This window comes from Doryrhamphus excisus, linkage group LG2 (assembly GCF_037039965.1).
Source record: "Doryrhamphus excisus strain RoL-2023G ecotype Guam linkage group LG2, RoL_Dexc_Guam_v1.1, whole genome shotgun sequence".
NCBI classification, from domain to species: Eukaryota; Metazoa; Chordata; class Actinopteri; order Syngnathiformes; family Syngnathidae; genus Doryrhamphus; species Doryrhamphus excisus.
This window is the reverse complement of record NC_136358.1, coordinates 21,272,797-21,298,193: the sequence shown is the minus strand read 5'-3', so window position 1 is coordinate 21,298,193 and position 25,397 is coordinate 21,272,797. Positions and strand designations below refer to the sequence as shown.

At 44.7% G+C, this 25,397-nt stretch overlaps 1 protein-coding gene across 1 annotated transcript; it reads right to left on the bottom strand.

Annotated features, from left to right (window-relative positions):
- Window positions 1-883: 883 nt before the first annotated feature.
- On the bottom strand, window positions 884-23,408 carry cox10 (cytochrome c oxidase assembly factor heme A:farnesyltransferase COX10). Its single transcript, XM_058078228.2, has 7 exons — window positions 23,254-23,408; window positions 22,212-22,336; window positions 21,810-22,131; window positions 21,607-21,731; window positions 6,074-6,144; window positions 4,906-5,138; window positions 884-4,020 (listed from the first exon to the last, which is right to left on the bottom strand). The coding sequence occupies exons 1-7, from the start codon at window positions 23,282-23,284 to the stop codon at window positions 3,614-3,616; spliced, it is 1,314 nt and encodes a 437-aa protein (XP_057934211.2). The 5' UTR covers window positions 23,285-23,408; the 3' UTR covers window positions 884-3,613.
- Window positions 23,409-25,397: the final 1,989 nt, after the last annotated feature.

Here is a 25,397-nt window from a genome sequence, read left to right as displayed (position 1 = left end):
TTCAATCACGCTTTATATTGTCTGCTAATAAACTAACCCGCCTTAAATGAATTAACAAAAGTTGTTTGGAACTTAGAAGACGTAAACGTTTATTTACGATGAATAATTAGTTAGTGATAGAATCAAAATACGAAACTTGCATCATTAATTGAACAAACAAACAAGGACAACAACGTTAGTCCAAGGTTGACTGCTGGAAACAACTTTAAAGTATACGTAATTGATTCTATCAAGAACTTTGCATTCATTTCCCTCCCCAGGAATATAACGTAGTTATTATTATTATTATGAATTATGATATATTTAAACGAGGAACGTCTTTACCGACAACAACATAAAATCAAGTTCGCTAATGCGCTGGAAAATCCATTGAAACACAAAAGTTAAAAGTTAGTTATGAAACTAATTACCGTGAATGGCATTATAAAAACAATGATGATCGTTTCTGATAGATTGGACCATTTTTGTGGCTAAAAGGCGGCCACGAATGACACCCGTGGACATGTATTTATTACCCTTTATGCTGCCGTGCATGTAACCTAATTGGCGGTTTCTTTACAATTGAAGAAACGTTGACTCGATGAAGGTAGTTTCATTCATTAGCGAGGAAAAAAAGATGATCTATATTCGCTAGCATTTTCACAAATGTGTGTATTTGGGAAAAAAATAGTACTTGAAAATTGTACTTGTGGTCAACAAGTGACCAGAAAAAACAATATACTTTCCCCAAATTGAGTTAGAGAATTCATTACTTTAAACAAAGTTTGCTAAAAGTAAAATATTTTATTTTCCTCCGAGACAACCAATACCCCCCCCCCCAAAAAAAAGATAAAGAACTGACATGATTTCATTTAGAAGGTGTATGCCACTCCCTCTTTTTGAAAGTCTGCAGCAAGTTGCAGGTTATTGTAAAAATGACTGCAATATTATTCATTTTATTAAAGTGATTCTTGTTCTTATATTTACTCACAGTCAATGTGGGGCCCCCTCCAGACCGAGGGGATAAGGGGAGGGGGGCACTGCTGCTGTTTTGGGTTGGACTTTTATATTTTTGGCCATTTTTTTCTCTGATAACATTATCAACAAACAGCAACCTTGTCTTCTTCAAAATAGATTTAGTTTGCAATGCCTCCCACCTCTCCAAAAAGTCCTTTTCAATGACCTGCAATACATGTGGACAAAAAGGTCATTGAAAAATGACGACTTGTCAAGTCATTATTCACTGACTTTTTCGACTTAAATGAGATGCAGTCCTAAAGTGGAACCTGAATAGTCTGTTAAAACAACTGTTCCCATTGTTTCCAACTAACTGAAAAATGACTTGGCCCAAAAAGTCATAAATGACTTTTTATGGGTCCCTTAAATACAACTTGTCCCAAAAAGTCACACTTCAATGATTCATGAAAAGTCAAATTTTTAAGTCAAGTCATTTTCCATAGAGCCAAAAAAGGCATTTATGACTTATCTGGCCACTGAACTTTAGACTCAAATTCCATGTATTTACAGGAGAAACCCAGTCAGGGACATCCCAGAGGTAGCGTGGAGCACAGGCGCTAGCGGGAATGGAAAAGAAAAAAAACCCAAAAACGTGAAAGTAGCCCCAGAAGCGTGAGAATGCGCTGCAAGAAATACACGTCTAATTTCATAGAAAGCACATAGAAGTGTCGCCATAAATGATGATGATGCCTGGGTTTCCGTGCATTGACCCAAAAAGTAGTCAACAACTTTTTTATGGGTCTTGTCCCAAAAAGTCATATTTCAATGAACCTTAAATGCCATTGATTACTTTTTAGGTCAGTTTTCAATGACCCATAAAATGTCATTTTAGACTTAAATGACATACATTTGCAGAACAAGCCCAATAATGATCATAACGACATAACGACTTGAATAAAACCTGAATAGTTAAAACAGGTTTTCCAATTTAAATGAGATTTTTGCAATGTTTTCCCCCTAAAACAGAATTTTCAATGGCCTGCAAAACTGTTGCCTGCTTGTTAAGCCCTTGGAGGCTCTTTTGCGATTAAGGGTGACATAAATAAACGATAAACGAAATGACCTGACACTTCAATGATCCATGAAATGACCCTTCCATCCATCCATTTTCTATGGGTCGCGGACATGCTGGAGCCTATCCCAGTAATTTATGGCTATATGGGTCAGGTGGTTTATCAATGACTTTGTCCACATGCATTGGACGCCAATCTTAAGACTTTTTGGGGAACAAAAACATTGCAAAAGTCATAGGAAAAGTCCAGTGGAATGCTTGCTGTATTATTACTGTAAAATACCCCTAAAGGGTGCAGCGCCACCTGTTGCTCTGGCAACCCTTTTTCTTCATGTGTACTAAAGTTGAGTATTTTGTTGGCGCAAGGATGTGACTTCCTGTTTGGTGAAAGACGAGGAAGCCAGCAGGGTCTTTGTAAGCGAGCCGGCCTCTCTAATCCCACCTTGTGAACATTCCCGTATTATTTACCTCCCACAGAGCAGCTAGCATGCGGCTAACGCTCAATAAACGCTGCAGCGTGGACTTCCACGCGCGTGGTGATGCCCAACAGGAAATAAGCGTAAGGCGGGGCGCGATCAAGACGAGCAGAGGTCGAAGACCACGTAGGTGACATTCTATCCTTCTTCTTCCTCCTCCTCTGGACACAAACAGCTGGCCCGATCAATCCCTGCCCCCCCGGGCCCTTTCCACCCTCTGATATGGAATTCTGGATCCGGTCGGACGCGGCTTTACGACCTTGGCCAAATCCCACAGCCCTGATTCCTTTTATGGCGGCAGGACGGCCAGTGATGGAGATGTAACCTGACACCAGCAAGAGGGAGCACATGGCGACCGACAGGTGCCGAGGTGGTCTGTTAAATAGGAACACCATCACGGCTAACGAGGACGCAGACCACAATCATCATGTGTGTTTATTACAGGAGATGCAAACCTTGCCGTGGAAGTGATTTCCATAAATGGTCGGCTCTCGGATGGCACACTTGCGTACTTGGTGCACTTACTCTAAGTGCATAAGAAGCATGGTGTACACTTGGCTAGTGTGCAGTACACTGACCGCACTCGGCAAGTCCACTCAGTGAGCAGCCATGATGCTGGTCGACTATCTCGCTTGTTAGCGAGTAATGCTAATTAAAGTCATTGGAGCCGCAACTAATCACTTTAACTAACTAATCACTTTTAGTGCAAATGTTGATCCATGGAGGCTTTGGAGGGGGAGGAGCTAGCAGCTCCATCAGGCTGAGTGTTGTCATGGCGTTGTCATGGCGTTGTCACGGCCAGATATCCAAATTCAGGAATCGGGAAGGGCTTGCAAATATAGATTGGTGCTAATTGCTAATTGCTAATTTCCAAGGTCAATTCCTTCATGGATTTGGGAAAGAAGTAGACAATTCAGGCAGTATAGAAGTAGGTACTTATTGAAGTGTACTGGCGTGAGTACTGCGATGGAGACACAGCCAAGGCAGACAGGAAGTGTTGTATAAATAAAAGCGTAGATATTTACAGGACACACACAAGGTCATGATTCAAGTCGGTGTTTTACGCCACAGAGCCGGCGAGCACCTGCGTTTAAAAGGATGCGTCCGTCCCGTCGTCGGGAGCATGGTGTTAGCTGGGCGGGGCGGGGTCCTGGCGGGGTTCCCGGCGAGGCGTCTTGCAGGTGAGCGCCAGCAGCAGCAGCATGGGCAGGTGCCACAGGCTGCAGAAGAAGAGCTTGCGGGCGCTGGAGCGGTCGCCGCGTCGGTAGAAGCGGAAGGCCAGGAAGCTGATGTAAGCGTTGATGGGCAGCGCCACGGCGGGGAAGGTCCACGTGGTGACGCCCAGAGCCGGCGCCAGGGCGGAGAGGCCCACCAGCGCCACGCTGTGACGCAGGGCCACGCGCCGGCACATGGCCGGGTGCGTGACCGACATCATGCGGTAGCCGCCGCGCGAGTAGTCCTCCCTCAGGTTCCAGCTGAGGGCGTTGAAGTGCGGGAACTGCCAGCTGTACAGGAAGCCCCCCAGCACCAGCGCACCTGGACAGGTAGGGATAGGGGCAGGTGCTTAGTCTCCATGGCAACCATCATTTCATCTTTTGGGATGGCGCTATAAAAATAAATAAAACAGCAAAAGTGGCCCTACGCACTTACTAAATTTTAATAATGACATTTAAAACTAAATACCTTACCAATACCAAAATATGAATACCTTAAAACAGGTACAAAGGAAATAAAAGAGGAGTAATTTGGTGGCCCGGGGCATTTTTTATATATTAAATACAATTTAAAAAAAAATAAAGAACAAAAAATAAAACTGCTAAAATGGGGAAAAACATTCTTCTGCTTGTCCTGTGTATTTTGCATTTGCCCTCAGTTCATTAAATTTTTTTTTAATAAAGTACAAAAAATGGCAAAAATTGAGAAAAAAACATTAATTTTCACAACATAAAGAGTAAAGTAAAAAGTTGTACCATTACAAATAAAAAGTCTTAATATTACAACAAATGTTGTGACATTATGAGGACAAAATATTTACAATTAATGTTTAAAGAATAATAAAACTAAGAAAATCAATCAAAGTGGTAATATAATGAGAAACAAGCTAAACAAAAATTTAAAATTTGCAGCTTTTGAGAAGTGAGGTTGGGGAAAAAGTTATGAGAATAAAGTCAAAATATTGACTTTATAAAAATGTGTGAGAAAAAAATGTCACCTTTTCACACAGTGGCATGAAGGTTTGGCTTTTTTCATTTAAAACCTGCATTTAGTGTTTGTATGTTAGCATAGCCTGCTCCATTCCATACATTCCATAATGTAAAGCTACCATGCACAACAGCACCTCAGGTGGTTGCAGCCGGTAGTGTGCCTCAACTGTTCAATACCCATTAAGGACTAAAAATGCCCACTTCTAGTGTCTCCTACCTGCATCCAGGCAGCCCGTGGCGGCCGTCCAGCCCATGACGGGAGGTATGGCGCCCACCACGGCGCCCACCCACGTGTTGGCGATGGTGAGCCTCTTGAGCGGCGTGTAGCAGCACGTGTACAGGGCGATGTTGAGGGCGCCTAGGAAGCCCGTCAGAGGGTTCACCGCCCACGTCAGCAGGGCCACCCCGGGGACCCCGCACGCCAGGGCGAAGGTCACGGCGTGGAGGGGGCTAACGGAGGGACATGGTGAGAGTCAGCACAGCAGCCATTGCTACATCGTGTTCAGCAGCGACAAAGACAAACACACAAAGAGGCAGCAGAGCGTCTCCAAACAGGAGGCTTCCAGGAAGATGGTCTGATACCAACTCAGGGATAAAAGTACAGCATGCCGGAAACATGACCAGCACCCGGACACGCCAACGATCAAAGCCAAAGGGAAGAAAAGGAAAAGGCTTTTAGCAGGAAGAAGACCTTCTCCTCCTCCGCAGGGATGGGAGGAAGGTCTGCTTCAAATTCACCAGTAAACTCCACATAAAAGACGGAGCCAAAAGAGAGGCTTTTATTTTGGTGGGGGCGCTGATGCATTGATGTGATTAGTGGGGTGTGTTTTCATGTGGGCTGGGGTTTAAGGAGCGGGTGGGGGGGTGCAGCCGTGTCACACGGCCTCAGGCTGCTCCGGCGCTGACGTCAGGCGGTGCTGAGGGTGGCAGCTGCCCGCCGTCGCCAGCACAACTCGACAAACGTGAGGGCGACGGATAAAACGTCTTTCCCGGTCCCGACATGAGGAGGAGGAAGACAGCGACGGACGAGAGTGTTTAGACAACCGGACGCCGTCTCTCATCGCCGCACTTTTTAAACAACATGTGATTCCTTAAACACTCACTGGACACTTCATTAGGAACACAACAACGTCAACATACACTGCCTAACACTTCACTTCAAAACGCTGCCATTGGAAAAGTTGTATTCTAAAAACCTAGCATGTTTTGGGAATGTGGGAGGAAACCGGAGTACCCGGAGAAAAGCCAAGCATGCACGGGGAGAACATGCAATCTCCACACAGAGATGGCTGATGGTGGAATTGAACTTGGGTCTCCCAGCTGTGCTATATGCTACATAGCGGTGGTCCCTCGCTACGTGGGACCTATTGAAAGGAGGACCGTACCTGATCTGCCCTCTGACCAGCGGGCGGTTCTTGGTTCGGTTCATGTTGGAGTCAAAAGGCACCTCAAAGTACTGTGGAAAGACGGAGACAGAAAGAATGTGTTACAGTGAGAAGGACACACTTGCTAGCTAAGGAGGGTGGTCTGCTGATGACGACAACACCCCCCCCCCAGCATCATTTATTGACATTCAAGTGATGTGTGTCTGCCCTGCAATGGAGATGGCGCCCATCGGGACGATTGGGCAGTGGCGACGACAAGACACCATTCCAACCAGTTTCTCATGCTGGGGTTGGAGCTCGGGTGGTGCAGGTGTACCTAATATAGTGTCCCAAGAGGGCAATTGCAATGACAGGATGGCATCGGGCTGCACTCAGGCGGCCTCTCAAGGTGGTAGGTGGAGGCAGGGAGCCGTGGGGTGAGAGGTGATGGAGTCGGGGGTGGGAGTGGGGGGCTGTGGAGGGAAACAACTATGCGGAAAAGTACTAATACTCCTGTTTTATGGTCCGCTCTGGTGCAGAATGCTTCAAAGTGCTCCCATGAGATTGGCAATGTGTGACTAAAATGCAAACACATGGGGCGCTTACATACAGGAACTGGCTATAGCGGGCGGGTGTGTGTGTGTGTGTGTGTGTGTGTGTGTGCCTAATGAAGAAAACAGATCAAGCCAGTGTGAAAATGAAGATACGTCGTCAGCAAGTGAAAAAGCCAACAAACAAATGAGCGCACCTTCCGATGTGAGCAACTATTCAAAGACGCTTGGACTTTAAAAACCAACCACCACACTTCCTGCGGAAATAGCGAGGGCACTAAAATACACCCCGCGCCCACAATGCCGCGGCATACCCTTCTTTTAATGTTTGTGTTCACCCCAAAAAAAAACGTGTTTCCGCGTTCCATGTTTCCGGGGCTACGACTATCGCACAGCTGCGTACGCGGCTGTGGGTCCTCAGGGTCCAGGCCGAGGTGTTAATTCTATTTCCTGGGTCAGGAAATGCGTCAGGGGGTCAGGGGCTGCATGGGAGACAAGTGCACTTTGTGGGAGCAGAGCGCTGCTGAAGCCAACTTGACAAAAAGCAGCGCTCACATAAAAGCATGCAGCCATAATAAGAATAATAAGGCGTGTATGTTCATGGATGCCAGCAACACACCTGTGTCAGGAAGAATCAAAGCATCAAAGAACAGGCTAAGTTAAACCAAAATGAACAAAATTAATAATAGCAAAGTCCACCCGCCACCTACTGTATCCGCTTTGGTCCCGTTTTGCCTTTAAAGTCCGTCAAGCTCATCTGGTTTGCATCAGCGTCCCGCCCCCGCCCCTTTTCATCGTTTCCGCCCGACACCGCCATGCACCATACAATGACCGCGTCAAACAATATTTGCTCCATTTTGCATTTGGGGTGCATGCACGTGTACAGGACAGGTCTACGGAGAAGGGTTTGAATCCTTGGATGTGAATACGGCCTCTGCCGAGGCTTACACTCGGGATGGGGACCATCCAATCCTGTATCCGTATCGCTAAGGGGGGATTTACCATCCTTGAGCCACGTCTGTGCTTTAATGTTGTCAGCAATCATGGCGCGAAGAATATCAGCAAATGTGGCCAAGAGAGTATCAGTGGACATAGCAAGAAGAATATCAGCAAATGTTGCCAAAAGAGTATCGGCTAACGTAAATAGAAAAGATTATCAACAGACATACCTACAAAGATATCAGCAAACATAGAAAGAAAGAATCAGCAGAAATGTCTACCAGAATATCAACAAACATAACCAAAAGCGTCTCAGCGGACGTAGCTAAAAGGCTATGTTGATGATGAAAGATGTTGGTAAACATAGCAAAGTCAATATCGGCAACTGTAGCTAGAAGAATATCTGCAAAAAGTATCAGATAGCAGATACTCGGTTGGAGAAGGGGAACCCTGCCTTCTAAGTTGAAATTGGGTAGAAGTTGACAAGCATAACTGGTAAATGTATTAAAAAGACACATTCATATGTTAATGGATGATTCATGACTTAAAGGGGAACTGCACTTTTTGAGGGGAACCTTCCTCACCTCAATCCTTTCCTGTGCCTTATAATGAGTTAACATGAGCTAGCTTATAATGCTGCCATTGGGATACACCTATTTTGATGATGTGGACCTCTTAAAAAAACCCTCCAAACCCTCCAAACCCTCCAACTAGTTCCGTCGACAACAGTAGCATAGATACAACAACAACATGTACAATATCTACTCTCATTGGGATGGCTGTATCTTCCAGCACATGACGTGTGCTCCAGTGTTGTTGAATTTGTTGTGTGTGTACGTGTGTGTGTGTGTACATGTGTGTGTGGGTGCGTGTTTGTGTGAGAGAGAGCAGCTGGAAGGCTTTGGCTGACAGAAACATCCAACGGTCCAAACATCATGTCTCCCTCCACTGGTGTGAAGCAAGCCCAGGTGTTCGGGCCTAAAGGGGACAAAGAGACCGTGTCACCACTGGTCGGGACATCGCCCACATGGACCGATCCAGCCCACCTCTCGACTTCACGACTGTGAAGCACCTCGGAGATTGGCATAAGATGACACTCTAGTCAGAAGATGCTTCAATGGTTCTGGCGTCCCAATGCCGTAAACAGACACTCATCCCAACGTGGTGCTTTGGAAGGGGGCCTGCTGTTCCTACACCACCAACACCACCCTGCTTTAGAGAAGACTCACTAACGTAAAAGAGAGTAACGGTGAGTATAAGTATCTAAGTATATAACTACTAATTCAAATTAGTGAGTGCGCCATAATGAAAACCACTGGCCCTAGAAATGATGTCTGCGTTCATTCCTTTCCAATAAAGTCCATGAAGAAATGATTGCATGGTATACACACGCTGTCAACAAAGTCTATGACTGGGAAATTATTAGGAAATGTGGAGTAGATGTTGACATTTTTTGGGGTGCCTTAGCTTGGCCACAATAAAAGGCCACAGGAGTGATATCTCATAGATTTTGTATTATCTTATAACACAGGGGTGTCAAAGTGGAGCCTGGGGGACATTTGTCTTTTTTATTGTCTTTTTTTAGAAAGGAAAACAAAACATCAAAAAGTGAAAATTTAGCAGCATTTTTTCAAGAATAGTATAAATATTAAAAGGAAAAAAGTAGTAGTAGCATGGTTGCATTTAATTTACACAACACAAAAAAGAGCAAAAATGTAAAAAAAAAACAAAAAAAAAAACGCTGTCATTTTGACAGAGTGTCAAAAGACTGCTGCCCCCCCCCCCCAGTGACCCAGACCGGGACAAGTGGAAGAAAATGTATGGATGGACAATGGCCAGATTTAAGCTGTTATTTGGGGAATATCATATGAAAGCAGTGACATCCCTCCAAGTCCTCCCCGCCTCCCTAAATCAGACACCTAGACCCCAGTTGCTATGGACCAAGGCAGCTTCTGCGACCCCCGAACTGCCGCCGCAGGAGACGGCAACATTCCGAGGATGGCATCCCTTTCATGCTGAGAGATGTTGGCAGCGCTTCAGCTGGCAGCCATCTTGATGAATGGTCAGAGTGGCGGACAGTGAAGTGCTTAACTGGCTCGGTGTTAATCAGCCAATTAATGCCAGCCCAGCCGCGTTACCTCTGCCCTGCCCCGTCATCGCTCGCTTAGCCTGTGAAAGTCGTGGGGCGTGGGGGCCTTTCCGTGCTCAGGAAGGAGAGGAAGAAAAGATGGCTAAAAGTAGAAGACTATTCTTACGTCTTTGATCAAGAGAAGCTGGGACAGAAACGGTTTTTACACCCAATCACATAAAGGAAAGTTTCAGCAGTGAGCCTTAAAATAAACCAGGGTCTATTTTTGTACTACGCCGACGACTATATCCAGCTGCTTGGCGATTCATTCCACGTGCCCGCTGTCTGATATCGATATTTGTCTTACTTCTGACGCACTTTTCAACTTCGCCCTCTAAATGTTGTTCTCATAATGACTATCCCTACATCCCTACATTTTTTACTTTTCCCTCAATCTAATTTTCCAAAAAGTATTTTATTCTCATAATGACTTTTTCCTCATTAGAATACATTTTTCTATTCATACTTACTTATATTTACTTATCTGTGCTTGGAAGACATGTAGATAGACTCCCTTTATTGTCATTGCACAAAAACACAGTAGTGAAATTGTCAACGAAATGTCGTGATTATTTAAGGGGCATTGCCTTAAGTTTATGTCCAATGAATACAAATCAAAACCTCAACTTGCTTCTAGTCAATATTCTTCTTAATATTTTGCCTTTATTCCCATATACCATATGTATAATACACTTTCTATTTTATCATTTCTGTATTCTAATCATAATTTCCCAAATATCACTACTTTATTTTTATTTTTTTTGTTTCTCTTATTACTTAAAAAAAGTATTTATTTAATACTTCAACTCCATTCTATTTATTTTTCCTGATATTTCAAGTTTATTCTCATACAATTGTGGCCTTTTTTTCATTACAATACTTTTTTCTATTATCTTTTGGTTTTTGGTCCATATTTTGACTTCTTCGCCAAAGCATTCTGAACTTTCCCCAACCACATTTTCCAAAAATGCCAACTTATTTTGTTTCATATCATGCCTTTAACAAACCACTTATGTTTAGATTGCCACAACTATTTAGGCTTTATTCTAGTCAAATTCCTGATAATTTTTTTCATTTTCAACTATACTTTTAGTGTGCTGGTGGGCCAAATTTTACAAGCCACAAATAGCCCCCGGGCCTCATTTTGGACACCACCGTCTAAAGCAACAAGGCAGCTCAGAGTTCATTTTGCAAAGTGTACCGTGGCGAAGAGAGAGCAGCTTTATTTCATGCCGCAGAGATTACGCTGATGATGGATCTTAAATCATCGCTGTGATGATAGTCGCACACACACGCGCACGCACATACGCACGCACACACACACGCACACACACACAGCGCCCTGACAGGCTCTTTGGGTCTTGGCTGAATCCTCCAGTGGAATGTCTCGTGATTTGAGCGATTCATCTGGATTTGAGGAACGTGGTTTGGCGTTATTTGCGGCAGGGCTCCACGTGGTTGCCGCTGACATACTCACTTTCCCACTCCAGTCCAAACACATCCACTGTGCCAACAAGGCAAATCCCTTCGCCTACGAGTCCCGGCCGGCACCATCCCGAGTCTCGGCCTGGTGTTCTGGCTAAATGGAGGCTTTGGGTGCATGAATTATCGGCGTTCATAACTAGCTTGCGTGTGTTTCATAGAAAGAAACGTACACAGCCGGGGAGTATTCCCAAATAAGTGCAGGTGGAATTGACGCACAGTTTGACAGTTAGCCTCTCAACGGTTTGGGCGCCATGTCTGCTGTGAGGTCTGCCGAGTACGCTGTCCATCCTGGACTGGTGGCCAGCCAATCCCAGGGCACATATAGACAAACAACCATTCACACTCACATTCATACCTATGGACAATTTGGAGTGGCTAATTAACCTAGCATGTTTTTGGAATGTGGGAGGAAAGCGGAGTATCCGGAGAAAAGAACATGCAAACTCCACACAGAGATGACCCAGGGTGGAATTGAACTCGGGTGTCCTAGCTGTGAGGCCTGCAGGCTAACCACTCGTCCTAATTAAAGCAGCGGTTCATGCAACAGGAGTACCAAGTAACCACGTAATTAATACAGTAATTAAACAGAATTTTCAGTGGATTGAAAAATGAATGTATTTGCAAAATATGGCATCCTTTCATTTTCCACGATGTGGCCCTCGTCGTGAATTGTTAGAAAAAGCCTGTTTGACCAGATTCATGAACATGCTATTGAAGTCCAGCTGAGGAGGAGAGGCTACTTTAGAGGGAATGTGAGTGTTTAGGTTTTTCAGTACGCAGCTGTGGCTCGCTGTTAGGAGATTGGAAAGGGTGGAAATGCTAAATAAGGCCTCATGGACACCTCCTTCTAGAAACAAACACGTAAAGAAAGAATGTGCTTACAGTGAGAAACATTTGCCCAACTCTTCCATTCCTGCCGAGAAAAATTGTGGCCTCAGCAAGAAATTCCATCCGTGGATCCCCTTTTTCTGGAGAGCGTCTCCAGACAAGCAACCAAACGCCAGGGAGCTGCCCAAAAAGCTGAAGGAGCAAATCATTTATCCATGAGTTTCATGTTTTATGGAGCCCACGTGTGAACGTGCTGACAGACGCAGCATGGCAGCAGCAGGCGCCCTCCTATCTCTTCCATATTCCATGTGTCCCGTCACCATGGCCACCAGGGGGGAGGCGACCCGTTAGCGTCTTGACGGCTTGGAGGAATGAGCCGTCAGCCATCCGCCCCACGCCAAGGACACAAATGACTTTGGAGAGGCTAAAGCACGGCAAAAGCCTGCTTTAGGCTTCTACATCCTCACTACGCCATCATCATCATCATCTTGTCCAATCCTTTTTCCAGCAAGGGCCACACAGTGAAAATGAAAGTTAGATATATTTGGAGAATTATTTCTAATTATTACCATCAACCTCACTCTTTTTTCACATTTTTGCTGCTGTTTTATTCTAAATTTTCCATTTCAAATTTCTTCTTCATCGTCACCTTTAGACTATTCCAACTCTATGCTACTAGTTCTGTCTTTATCAGGAGAAACGGGGGCTGAGTTCCAGCTGTGACTTTTGTTGCAAATGTTGATCCAAAATCGGACAAGCAGGTGGTATAGAGAGCACCCGCAAATGGCCCAAACCTAGCAATGATAATCTAATGTCTACTGTTCATAGCATCAGTTAGCTTTAGCTTAATATCTACGCCTCCTAAACTCCTACGACAAGGCTAACGATGCTAACGATGCTAACGATGCTAACGATGCTCACGATGCTCACAATGCTCACAATGCTCACCCAGGCCAGCTGCCGTTTTTGCAAACTGTAAAAAAGTCACAAGAAAGAAGTAGTTGGAGGCACCCCGGCCCACTGGCCCCCTTCAGAAGCACTAATTACAAGGCAAGGGTGGAGATGCAGAAGCATCAGACCACAAGGTAAGATGGTGACAAGAACACACACGGTGTAAAGGTTTAATATATGCAATTTGAGTACAGTAAAAAGTGTACGGGCCCTGCACGCTGCGGTCTTTCCAAAGTGATGAAAGCTGTGTGGATGCAGCATGAATGGCAGCTTCTTTCTCTCCCATAGAATGAGTGCCATCCACGGGGGTCCAAATGAATTGTGCCGGCTTTGAAAGCGCTGACGTGCGAGGTGATGGAGGCATGTAGGCAGGCAGGTAGAGACCTGGAGGAAAGCGGCCAGGGACTCTTTGAATGGGATCCAAATAGGCACAAAAGGCCTCCCATCAAAGTCCCCGAAATGACAATGAGCCGGCAACTGTGCACAAGATGTCGGGTTATTTTTGCACAAAAGATGAGGTGTAAATGAATGCAGATGTATACCGAGGTTTTCATCGCAGAAATGGAGCGTAGTGCTCACAGCTGAGCAAACAAACGTGACTTCAGCGAGATGCAAGTTGGTACCCGCTTTGATTTCCAGCAATGAAATGGCCCAAACGCCTATTAGCGTGCAGTGTTGTCTTGCGGCCATCTTGCAAACAGGTCTGTTTTTGGCAATTATTTACACGTCTCAGCGCTACATGCTGCGTTCCTACTTCCCTTGGGCCGTCTTACCTTCAAACAAAGAGGAGGGGGACAAAGTTGAGATCCAATCAAATGCGGAACATAGATGACCTAAATATCTTCCCGGCATAAAGACTAGCGTTTCATCATTATCTACTGTGCAATCTGAATGTGCATAAATAAAGTTGACAGTGTATCTCTGTGAGCTGGGAGGCAAATAAAAGCCTAAAAACAACATCAAACCCTGGACAAAGACGGTAAGACACCGTGACAGTCTGTCAAACACGAGGACTCGTACGCCTTCATTCATTACCTGCTGAGAACTCCACAAAGACAACCGACACGCCAATGACGCGGCACGTTTGTTTAAGGACGTCTACTCAGCTTGAAGGAAAGCCGCCGCTGCCAAGAGTGGCACGAGGTGCAGAAAGGTTCGATGCTGTCTGACGTAGCTGAGGAGGGCGAGTCTTACTCCTGTCTGGATTGCGTCAGCCCATAATCAAGGTGACTAATGGCCAATCAGGGGGGCGGCGAGGTGGGAGGAGTCACGCACACGGCCCTTCAGGTGATGGCAAGTACACGAGGACGAGGTGTGTTTGAAAAGCAACCATTTTCTTTGAAGTAAAAGCATCTAGACTGCTCATATTTATATGTGGACTAGGACTTGGTGGTCTGGATTGACGCCAGCATGCAATCTCATTTCTAAATGACCGTTTGTTTTATTTGGAATAATGTGGAATAATGTGTGTGTCCCAGAAATATCACAATATCACATCTAAACAAAAATATTGTCATTCACATTTTTTTGTGTATGATTCAAAAAGAAGGTCCTTTGAGGGATTCCAAGCCCAGGCCGCACATAAAGCCATAAAATGTTCAAAATGGACAAAGCGGCATGGATAACAACAAGCTACATTATGGATTCATTGATGGCTCCTCGTTAAACGGTCGCATGACGCTGCGGACTTAACAGTATGCTAATGTGGCTAACTCACTGCCCGCCAACAGTCCGCTGCAGGCGTTTATCTTGGGGACGTGGCATCTATCAGAGAAAAGCATCTGCTTCCCATCTAGGCTGCAAGAGATTTGTCCGGTTCAAAGGGACTGGCACCCCGTGGTTGCCAAAGACAAAAAGGCTTGGAATAAACGAAGCAGAAAACAAGGCGGTCTGGTTAAATATTCATACTGAACGAGAGGCGCCCATCAAGAAGTCCTCTTTGTCATATCTTGTGAGGCAATTAAAAAACAGAAAGAGACTCTCCGTTTGTTCTCGCAGGCCAAATGAACAGCTTGGCGAGGAGCGTCAAAAGCGTTGGAGAAGGCCGGCGTCAAAAGATCAACGTGCTCTTTTGTTTCCACGACGCTGGAGGAAAGCGAGATCTTAAGCGCAGCATCTGTGCACAGGAAGTTAAGTGGGCCGTTTGGCAAACGCTCCACACGCGCGTGACCTTTCGGGGACTGAACGCAAAATAGCCCGTAGACAGATAAACCGCTCGCCAACACTTCTGGCGTGGCCGGCCGTGGAATTCATTTGACAAGCGGCGATACTGTTACAACTCCATCTGTTGGCGTTTTCACGCAAAGGAATACGGTACACGCCGAAGGCAGCTCTTCCGCAGGTCAACGCTGCAATTGATCACGCCACCGCAGAGCAATCCAACTCAATCGCACAGGGGGTCAAAGGTCACAGCCTACTTTAGATTGGGGCCCAAACTGGACATTATCCCCCCACCACACCTCCAACTTTGTATCTGCCCAATTAGCTAGCCTCAGACTGTCAACACCTGTAATTGTATACTGTATATGGTTTGATGCCAGAAAAGCAGTTGATTCCGGAAGAACAGCGTCATTTTGCAGATGTATTAAAGCGCTTGGTCTGATAGGGTCCATGAGGCGAGCCAACTCAATGCAATTTTCCAAACGGTTCCACGGGCCAGATGAAATTGCAGCACGGGCCAGACTTGGCACCCGGGCCTGAGTTTGGTTCCCGTGTGTTCTATGCCCACCCTCCTGCAGGGACTGTACAATGCTCGGAGCCGCGCCCGTGGGGTCTTATTACACCTAATCATCCTCCCAAGAGGTACCCCAAACTACAATGAGAGGAGCCCCGTTCTGGAAAATTGCTGTGGCAGCCTTGACTGCTGAAGCCCACAGATTGTAGCAGAGTAACACCCACGGTGCTGCTGCTGGACTCCAACCTCAGTCTTTCCAAAGAAATCATGTCAGACCCAAAAAAAAAGAAACTTGTTCGTGATCCTGAAGTTAGGATCCCATCCCTAGCAGGGGGTGAACATTCCAGGCTCAGATCACATTCCGCGTATAAAAACATGAAGCAAACATGGGACTATAAAAAGGCTGCATCCTAACCATTCTAGGGCCTGATGATTTGCGTGTAAAGGGAATTGTGGAATTTGCCAATAAAAATGTCATTTACTGTTAAACACGGAATCTCACGGAAAGTGACATAATGTGAATGAAATGGTGCCATCATGAGGAGCAGGAACGTTCCCAGGCAGATGGCTCAATTGTGGAGGAATCTCATCACAAACACTAACCCGCTCCCTCTCAAACTAAACATGTCAAAACTCTCTAATGGCGCGGGAATGGAAGCTAGCGGGGTTAGCTTAGTTTAGCAGAGCATGCAACTCGGGCTGGATGAGCGTTTACAGCGTGCCGTCTTGGGATGATTTAATGTAAGCAAGCCTTTTACTGTGCCTGATGATGACATGCAGGTTTGAGTTGTTCTTCTACCGAGATCGTCTTAAAGGGGAAATGCACTTTTTGGGAAGTTTGCCCATCATAGTAGCTTGGTTCATATACAAGTACATTGTGTAAATGGAACACTTGGTGTTTTTTTGTTATATTTTTGTAAGGACTTTAGCGTCAAAATAGTACCTGGCATGCTGTTTGTTGTTAGCTAGCTCATGTTAACTCGTTTTCTCATACTAGCATGCACAGAAATGGGCACAGAAATTCACATAAGGGTTGTGAGTGATGGACCAAATTCCCCCCAAAAAGTGCAGTTCCCTTTTAACTGTCAAGACATTCTCAACACACATAACACACTTCCTGCTTTCAAAATAAGACCAATGTTTGCCATGTCTTGTCTAATTACATAAACAAAATAGGGATGTCATTAAATATCTTCCGTTAGTAACGCAACTCCAATTACAACTCCAGTTACATCCATATCTCAATTTATTTATTCATCGCAACATACGCTGGTAAGTATAGAAGGTAAAAAAAAATGAGTATTCAAAAAATGTAAATTGAATTTGTGAAAGAATAAAATGGATTTCAAAAGGGTTTACATTTGTGGAGGACTCGTGCACACATAGTATGAAAGCATTCACTGGCGGCTCCATCATATGTTGCCCCAGCAACACCCTTTTACAGTACACCCCCCCCTCCTCCTCTTCCTCTTAACAATGCTGGTGATGAAAGAAAGCTTTTCACTGGAAATAGTGGCATTATGAAATGATAAAGCGGTGGGAACAAGCTTTGAATGAGAGGGATAATATTACAGTAAACAACACATCATGGGAGTCCAAACACTACACACAATGCACTTCCTCCTTGGCCCAGCATGAAACACTGCCCACAACGCACTTCCTGCCCCGAATGACCAAGCTGCACTGGTACAGGGATATATATAAACAACAGCATTTTTGTCTGTTACAGGGGTCTTAGACCCCCAAGGAGCAAACTATATCATAGAACAGGGGTGTCCAACATGCGGCCCAGTGGCCATTTGCACTACTTTTTATTTCATTTAATAAAAAGTGGAAAAATCACTTGCTGTAATTTTACAAGAAAAAAATGCAAAACTGTAAAGAAAATGTTGAAATTTTATGGGAATAATGTTACAAGTGTGCTGCTCGGCGCAGGAGTGGTTAGCACGCAGGCCTCACAGCTAGGAGTTAAATTCCACCCTGGGCCATCTCTGTGTGGAGTTTGCATGTTCTTTTCTCCGGGTACTCCGGCTTCCTCCCCCATTCCAAAAACATGCTGGGTTAATTGGCCACTCCAAATTGTCCATAGGTATGAATGTGGGTGGGAATGCTTGTTTGTCTATATGTGCCCTGGGATTGGCTGGCCACCAGTCCAGGGTGGACAGCTGGGATAGGCTCCAGCACCCCTGTGGCCCTCGTGAGGATAAGCGATAGAAAATGAATGAATAAGTGTTACATAATGTTATGACTAGAAAATATGCAAAGTTTATTTAAAGTGAAAGCTGAAATGCTTGTACATGTACAAATATATGACTGCAGTATGTAGTAATAGTAGTAAAACTAAAAACATAAGAGTAAATATGGGGAAAACGTGGATAGGTTTCTCACCTAGTGGCAAAGTTGCATACTGGAGGAACTTTGGACACCCCTGTCATAGATGGACTCTTTCTGTGGCCTTCCCTCAAACTGCAGCTATGTTTGATCTTTGAGCGCTTTCTCAATAATCCACGACAACGACGGCCAGTGTTTGATGGGTAGAGTAATGACCGCCTGCTGACCAAGATGCACACGGAGAAGACAAGCAGGAGGGTAAATAATGCATGCCTGAACAGGACCTAGTTTAGAGCGGTACGAGGGGAAGGGTTGGGGACTTGCGGGGGCTCGCTGGTGCGTGCCAGCCTCAGACATCTCACGGCGGGAGGCGCGCAGACACAAAAGAAACCTCGCCGCAACAAAAACAGAAATGACACGAGACCGGCTCGCTTGAACGCACACCAAAACAAACATGCCGACGCAGGGGTAAGATTACGCCGCGGCTGCTGTCAAAACAGCCCAGCGCATGCTTATTCTGACGACGCGCCGGCCACACCGGGGTCCTGTTTACACGGCGGGGGTACCCTCACGCTTCCCCTGGGTCTTTCAGGCACGGGCTGAGACTCTGCTCCAACTTAATTATCCAATTAGCTGAAGTGCTGGCCAGACTGCACGGTGATGACGGCTGCAACACCTGCGGGGGCCGTGCGATGTGGCGTGGGGGCCGCTGGTCCTGCGCCACACCAGACCTGGCCAGAAACAGAGATGCTTCTGTGCTAGAAGTTTTTGTTCAAACCCATGTACTGTTTCCCGGTGCTTTAACTTAAACGTGCACTTTTTGTAACTGATGTAAATGGAACAGTCTTGTTTCTTTTTGGTGTTCCATGACATGCTTTGTTAGCTTCCTCATGTTTGCCGTTTTTCCTCTCTTTAGAACGCACAGAAAAAGGGAAAGATGTGGGTGATGGCCAAAATTCCCCAAAAAGTGCACTTTTCCTTGAAACCAACCAGAGACAGACTCCTACTCAAGTGCGTCCACCCCTCACTAGTTGTGTGGTATCTTCTCAACCGACAACACTGGCAAAAATGAAAACAGCCTCCCACACACACGTCCAAACTGCAATAATCACCCTCAATGAACAACACCCCCGCCCCCCAAATTCTGGCATCACTCATGCAGCCCCAGACCATGACGTCATACTACCACCACTGTGTTTGACTGGAGGAAACACACAATTATGTTGCCACTGACTTGTGTTGAAAGCCATTTAGGCCGGTTTTCTACTGGTGGGTTGCAGATCCATTCTGGGTGGGTTGCAGACGGTAAATCATAAATTATATTAAAAAATGTACGATAAAATCAATGCCTGGCATGCCTATTATATGTGTATATATATTGTAGTACTCTAACTCTTTGGTATATAATAATTTTACTATTACTATTATTAATTAAATATAAATAAATTAAATATAAATTAATTATAGTACAATAATAATAACAATTTTATAAAATTATTTTTTTAAGTAACAGATAAATTAAATAAATAAACAGATACATTTTTATTAAACAAATGACTTAAATGAAAGCATAAAAATATAAATAAATGGAAAATGCAGAACTAAAAAAAGAATAAAAAAAAAATAAATACAAAAAATTGATATAAAAGCCGCTACTTTAAGTATAAGAAAATGAAAAATACCATTTGGTGGTGACTTAATGACTATTGGCATGACTGAGGATGTGGGTCTGTGACAGTGTGTGTGTGTTAACTAGTGCACACTGACTACTGTAAAGTGCATCCATAGTTTGATCACACGCAGACCAACAACGTCCTAAGGGCAGGATAAAGAGGCTTAGATATCAGGCTCCTTGGACCGGATGCGTCAGGTAATTACAGGCCTGCGCGGTGAGACGCGTCATCTGTGACACGCAGGACTCGGATGACAGCATCTTTGGACGGGTGAGAACGTTTCGGCCGTGACACGCGATTGTTACACGCCGCCGCCACCACCTGCGTGCGCTCGTCTCTCAGACAGGGAGAAAGACGTCAAAGAAAAAAAAAAGCACAACATTTCTCACAGGTTGCTTCCTGCTGGGACGACAGGGCGGCCCCCGTCCTTGACAGCTCTATTCAACATCTTTTTTTTAATCTTGTTTCTCTGTTCCTGGAGGTGTAATTAGTCATGTCTGCACACTGGGAATCAAAATATCAGGGTGGGGCGCTTCAGTCACCCCTTTCTTTGATTTGCTTCTTTTTTGGGAGGGGGGGGTTGCTTTGATGGCGACCAGGCACGCTTAGAATTGGTGTGAGGACATGAAGCTGAGCGGGATCAAAGAAGGGAGGGTTTTTTTGTCTCAACTTGATGAGAAGTGTGGCGCTTTTGACTCACCAGGTGATTATCTACGACACATGACAGTGTGTGTGTGTGTAATTACACTGCAGATTTGGTGCTACCACTTTGTTACATCACAACAAGGGTGTCCAAAGTGTGGCCCGAGGGCCTGTTGCTGCTCGAGGCAAGTTTTTTGTGGGGGCCCACAGCACAGCCCAAAACACCCCTGCATTCCAGTAACAGCTCATATGTACACGGTCTGACAGGGAATAAGAACACGTCGCAAGAGGGAATTTAATGTTGCCAGCTTAGCGGTTAAGTGACTCAAAAAAGCTAATAGCAATAAATCCGGCAACTTTTTCTGGTCTTATTGGACCCCTTGGGAGAAGCGGACATGAAAGGACGCATGAATTGCAGTCCACCATGGTTTTCACACCAAGAAAAACAATCCTATGGAGTCCATCCTTGAAAAGACAGGCCTTTCTGAGAGGAGAAGGTCAGGTCCAAAGGTAGGCTTGGGTTGAAGATGGCTGGTAATAAAAGCCAGCGACAAATGAGAGGCCCCGAAAGACACGACTCAGCCGAGGTGACTCCAGGGCTGAGGGCGAGGTCACTCATTACGCAAACATTCTCAAGTGGCGGCGCAGATTCCGACGTACAGTGTCAACACTTCATTGTTTCCGCTCGTAGCCAACACGGACGCCAGCTCTCTTTTGTTTAGGGTCGTAAAAAACCTTTCAGCCAAGCAATAATGACGGCTTTCTTGTTAGGATGGACCAAGCAGAGAGGAACGCCAAGCGGACAGGAAGCTGTTCGTCCATACAAGCATCAGGGCAGAGACGACCAGTCTGACGTCTCGCAATGACATTGCGCACCTTTGAGGAGCAACCACTCTCGAGGTTACCAAACAAAGAAATGCAAGTGAAACAAAAAAGCTATTTCTAGCAAATTAGCATTAAAGTGAAATCTTACATTTTCCAAATATCTATATTTTAATATTATTTACTATATTTACTATTTTACTAAGGGGAACTGCACTTTTCTTGGAATTGTTTGGAATTCCCAATCCTTATGTGAAACATGAACATATATTTCTTTCCCTTTTCTGTGCATTATAATGTGAGGTAAGGTAAGGTAATATAAGGTAATATGCTCAGTAAGACGTTTGTTCTAAGCGTTTTGTGCCACGGGACAATAAATTAAAAAAACAGCCGTGAGCCGCACTTTGGACACCCGTGGAATAGATATGAAATATTTACATGTGTATGACATAAATTAATGTTACAATATTACTTGAAAAGGTTTCATGGTGGGACAGGAACTGATCATTCCTTTTCCCGGGATGGCTTACCTGGTTTATGGAATTGGCTGCACTGGAGGCGAGACCCGTTCCCAGGGACGACACCAAGAAGATGACGGGGTCAAAGGGCACCGGGGCCATTGCGTAACCAGCAGCCGCAGTCATAACCACAAGCGCTGAAATGGAATATAAGACAACATGAAGACTGGCTTCAAGCACAATGACCTCAACTACGGATGCCCTGTGCTTCTCACCTGTGAGTTTTATTTTGGCGAGTCGGGCATAGACGTCCGGCAGGTCGGCCATGTCAACCTTCAGCCGCTTCCACTGCCGGTCCAGACGAGCGTCTCGCGCCTCGTCCGTCTCCATATGCACGTGGGGCCTCTCCTGCGAGGTGGTCGCCTTCATGCTGGAAGTTTCCCGAGCGGCTCCGTCCTCTGCGACCACGGGTTCAACGACAGGAACTCTCTGTGTCCGCCTTTCCACGCCGTCGTCGCTCTCGTCCACGACGGCGTGCACGGGAGCCTGCTTGGGGGCGGCGCGTTGGTGAAGCTCCCCGATGTTCTTGGCCACATACTGTGAGGGAAACAAACCACAGCGTGGCTCCATGGCCGGATGGAAACAGCAAAAGGTGAGCTGAAGAACCACGGATGTACCTGCCGTTTCAGGAAGGTGAGATGCTGATAGGTCAGCCAGGCTGATGGGTCTCTTCTGTGGTGCTGGAGGAGGCATCGTGGACCACAGGCAACCACCTTTTCTTTAATGCTTAGACCGAACAAACCTAAAAGAAATGTCCATGCAGGATCTTATACCTGCCAGTCATTTTTCTCATACATACTTTATCGGGATGACGATGATTATCGGTACCAACAAATATCAAGCTGATAACAATGCCACTTTGGTTATATCGGTATCAGATTTTTTCCCATCATGAAAACTGAAAATGTTGTACACAACACATACGTGTTCATTCCACCACAGCAGATATGTCATGTTACACATACCGATATCGGTATCAGTATCGGCATCACAAATTGAACATTTGGACAATATCAGCATATCGGTTTCCGTCCAAAAAAGCCAATATCAGATATCTCCAATATTTTGCCATTACTGAAATGCCTTTTGCCTCTGGGAAAAAGGTTCTAATATTATGGGAATAAAGTCATATTACCAAATTTACTAAAATAATTTTCGAATAATTTTTTAAACTATATATCAAGAAAAAATGCATATAAACACAAAGCTGAGGTACAGTTGTACCTTCTTAGCAGAGTTACACAATATCTAAGTGGCAAAGCTGCATCCTTTCATTCTTCACCTTCACTGGGAAAAGGTTTGGACGCCCCTGAGACAGATATACAAACATAAACAAATGCTCTGAGAATGTCTCCTTGACAACAGTCACCTAGCATAGCAGCTTCTATGATTCCGACACTTTTATGCAAATGTTAGCAACTGCAGCAGCAACAATGCCAGTGTAACACACCAGTGTGTATTTCATCGGTTTACACACAAGTGCATGACGTCCAATAGCTAACAAGGTAGCTTCATGTGCTAACACACCGAGGCTAGCTAGCTGGCTAGCACACTCACTCGCTCTGGACATTTTTTTATTTTTATCGGACTCCGTGTTTAAAATGACAACATCGCAGGCGGACAGGTTGAAGCACAGTGAGCGTTTATGAGGCGGATTACCTGTGAGTCGGCTACATTGCGTTTTATACATGTTCTTAGCGCGAAAGCCGCCTCCTTCTTCGACCTCTTTCACATGCAGCGAGTCGCCATTTTGACCTCACGTGGGAACCACAAGCAGTTCCGGGGGCACAAAACGTCACGTGACCATCCGGAGCCAAGCGCGCAGAGCTAAAAAACAAAAAAACAAATACATGTACATTGTAAAATTCCTTAAATAAAATATAAATATTACAAAAAAATAATAATTATGAAAAATAATAATTTAAGAATATCATATCATACCACGTGTCATGTTTTTGTTCAATAATGCTTTTATTTCTTGGCTTTCATTTGCTTATAGTAGATGTACTGCTCTAAACACTGTTTCTAACCAATAAACTTGAAATAAAGATTGTATTCATTTTCATCACATGGTTTGCTTTGCCGGTGAATAAATAAATAAATTCTGTACTAATGTCTGAGTCTCGCCTCCCCATCCCAGCTCATCATCGGAATGAATGGCAACAATGCACACGAGGCCATGTCGCTCCAAACACAACAGCACTTTGATTACGTCGTACTCGATCTCATTTTGCGCTGACCCGGTCAACCTCTGTGGGATTATTTATTTAGCACTGTGATACAATGCCACTGCTTCATGTTGAAATATTCTTTGACACAACTCTCCAGTGAGGCGACCTACAGCTTACATAACTAATCAACACACCCATTCATGAGCATGATGCCACGGAATAATATTTGTTTATTGCGTCAAGGAATAGTTCAGCCCCGGCCAGCTAACTCAGGAAGGAGGAACTCTTAGCGTTTGGCCTGGCTGCTAATTAGCACTGACCAAATAATCTATGTGAGATGAAAAGTTGGGAAATGCAGACTTGTGTCACTCTGACGTCAACTGGAGGCTGAACTGAGGTCGTCCTATTAGAAATGGAACCAACATTTCTGGTAAATCACGCCTCTAAAATGGCAAACAACTTCCTCAGTTCACTAAACCTTTTCCAGTGAGGGCCACGTTGGGAAAAATCAAAGGATGCAACTTTGCCGTGTTGATATTTTGTTTAGTAACCCAGATAGCTATTTTTTCTTATAATTTTTTTGAGTGATGGTCTTAAACTTTTGATCAGCTGATAAACAGCCTATTTTGTTTAGTTGTTGTTTTCAATAAATGACTTGGCTTTTTGTCCCACTCAAATGTGCAAAAGGTAAATAGCTATTTTCCAAATGGTCTTAGGTGTCACTGAGGTGCCATAACCAGTTTTGTGTGCCGGGAAGTCCACTTGAATAAACGTTAAACAAATAGTGCAGAGGTATCCAAATTGTAGCTCAGGCGACATTTTACAGGCTGTTTTTTTGTGTATGTTGAAAAAAATTACAGCAGAAAAAGAGAAAAAAATGTAATTTCACCATCATAAAGCAAAATGGTTATGATAAGAAAATAATTTTATTAGCATACATTTTAAATATATAAAAAAAGAATATTATGACAAGCATGCAAACAAAAGTTAGAATGTTACCAAATAATACAAATGTTATGGGAATAAAGTCATAATCACGAAAAGATAATTTACAAGAAGAAAGTTAAAACAGTTGGAAAATAACAAACAAATAACGTTAAAACGTTAAAATATTGTGGGAATATGAAGATGATTAAATATATATGTGGAATACAAAATATGAACGTGCCAAAGTTGCATCCTTTCATTCTTCTGTATGAGGGCGATGCAGGACAAAGTTTGCCCCCTACCCCCCGGCCCCCAATAGTGTGTTATTGTATTGCATAGAAGACAAACGAAGAGAAAAGAAGAAAGGACAACAGCAAGCAGACATTTACTGTCCTTTGTCCATAAGCTGGACTTGACATGACAGATGGACATCATTGAGTGGAATGGCTCCTTAACAATGGAAACGTTTGTGAGGTCACTTTAACCCCAGGAGGTCCTTCATGAGACCTTTGCATTTATCCAACCTCTGGTGGTGGTCCCGGCATGACGCCCCATTTTACCACTCGCCACTTTCACCGCTTCTTGGAAAAAAAGGTGAAATGGCCGTAAACATCCGGGTGGGAAAAACACAAGAGCAGGAAGGGCTTGAGAGAGCGGCTGAGGACACAGACGAGCCCGAAGGTAGCATACGGATGTCTCGTTGTC

Excerpts from the sequence above, each read along its gene's own strand:
- cox10 (XM_058078228.2), bottom strand. The coding sequence starts at position 23,284 with ATGTATAAAACGCAATGTAGCCGACTCACAG. Across the intron at positions 22,132-22,211 it reads TCACCTTCCTGAAACGGCAG|TATGTGGCCAAGAACATCGG; the intron begins GTACATCCGTGG and ends TTTCCCTCACAG. Across the intron at positions 5,139-6,073 it reads CTGGTCAGAGGGCAGATCAG|CCCCCTCCACGCCGTGACCT; the intron begins GTACGGTCCTCC and ends TCCCTCCGTTAG.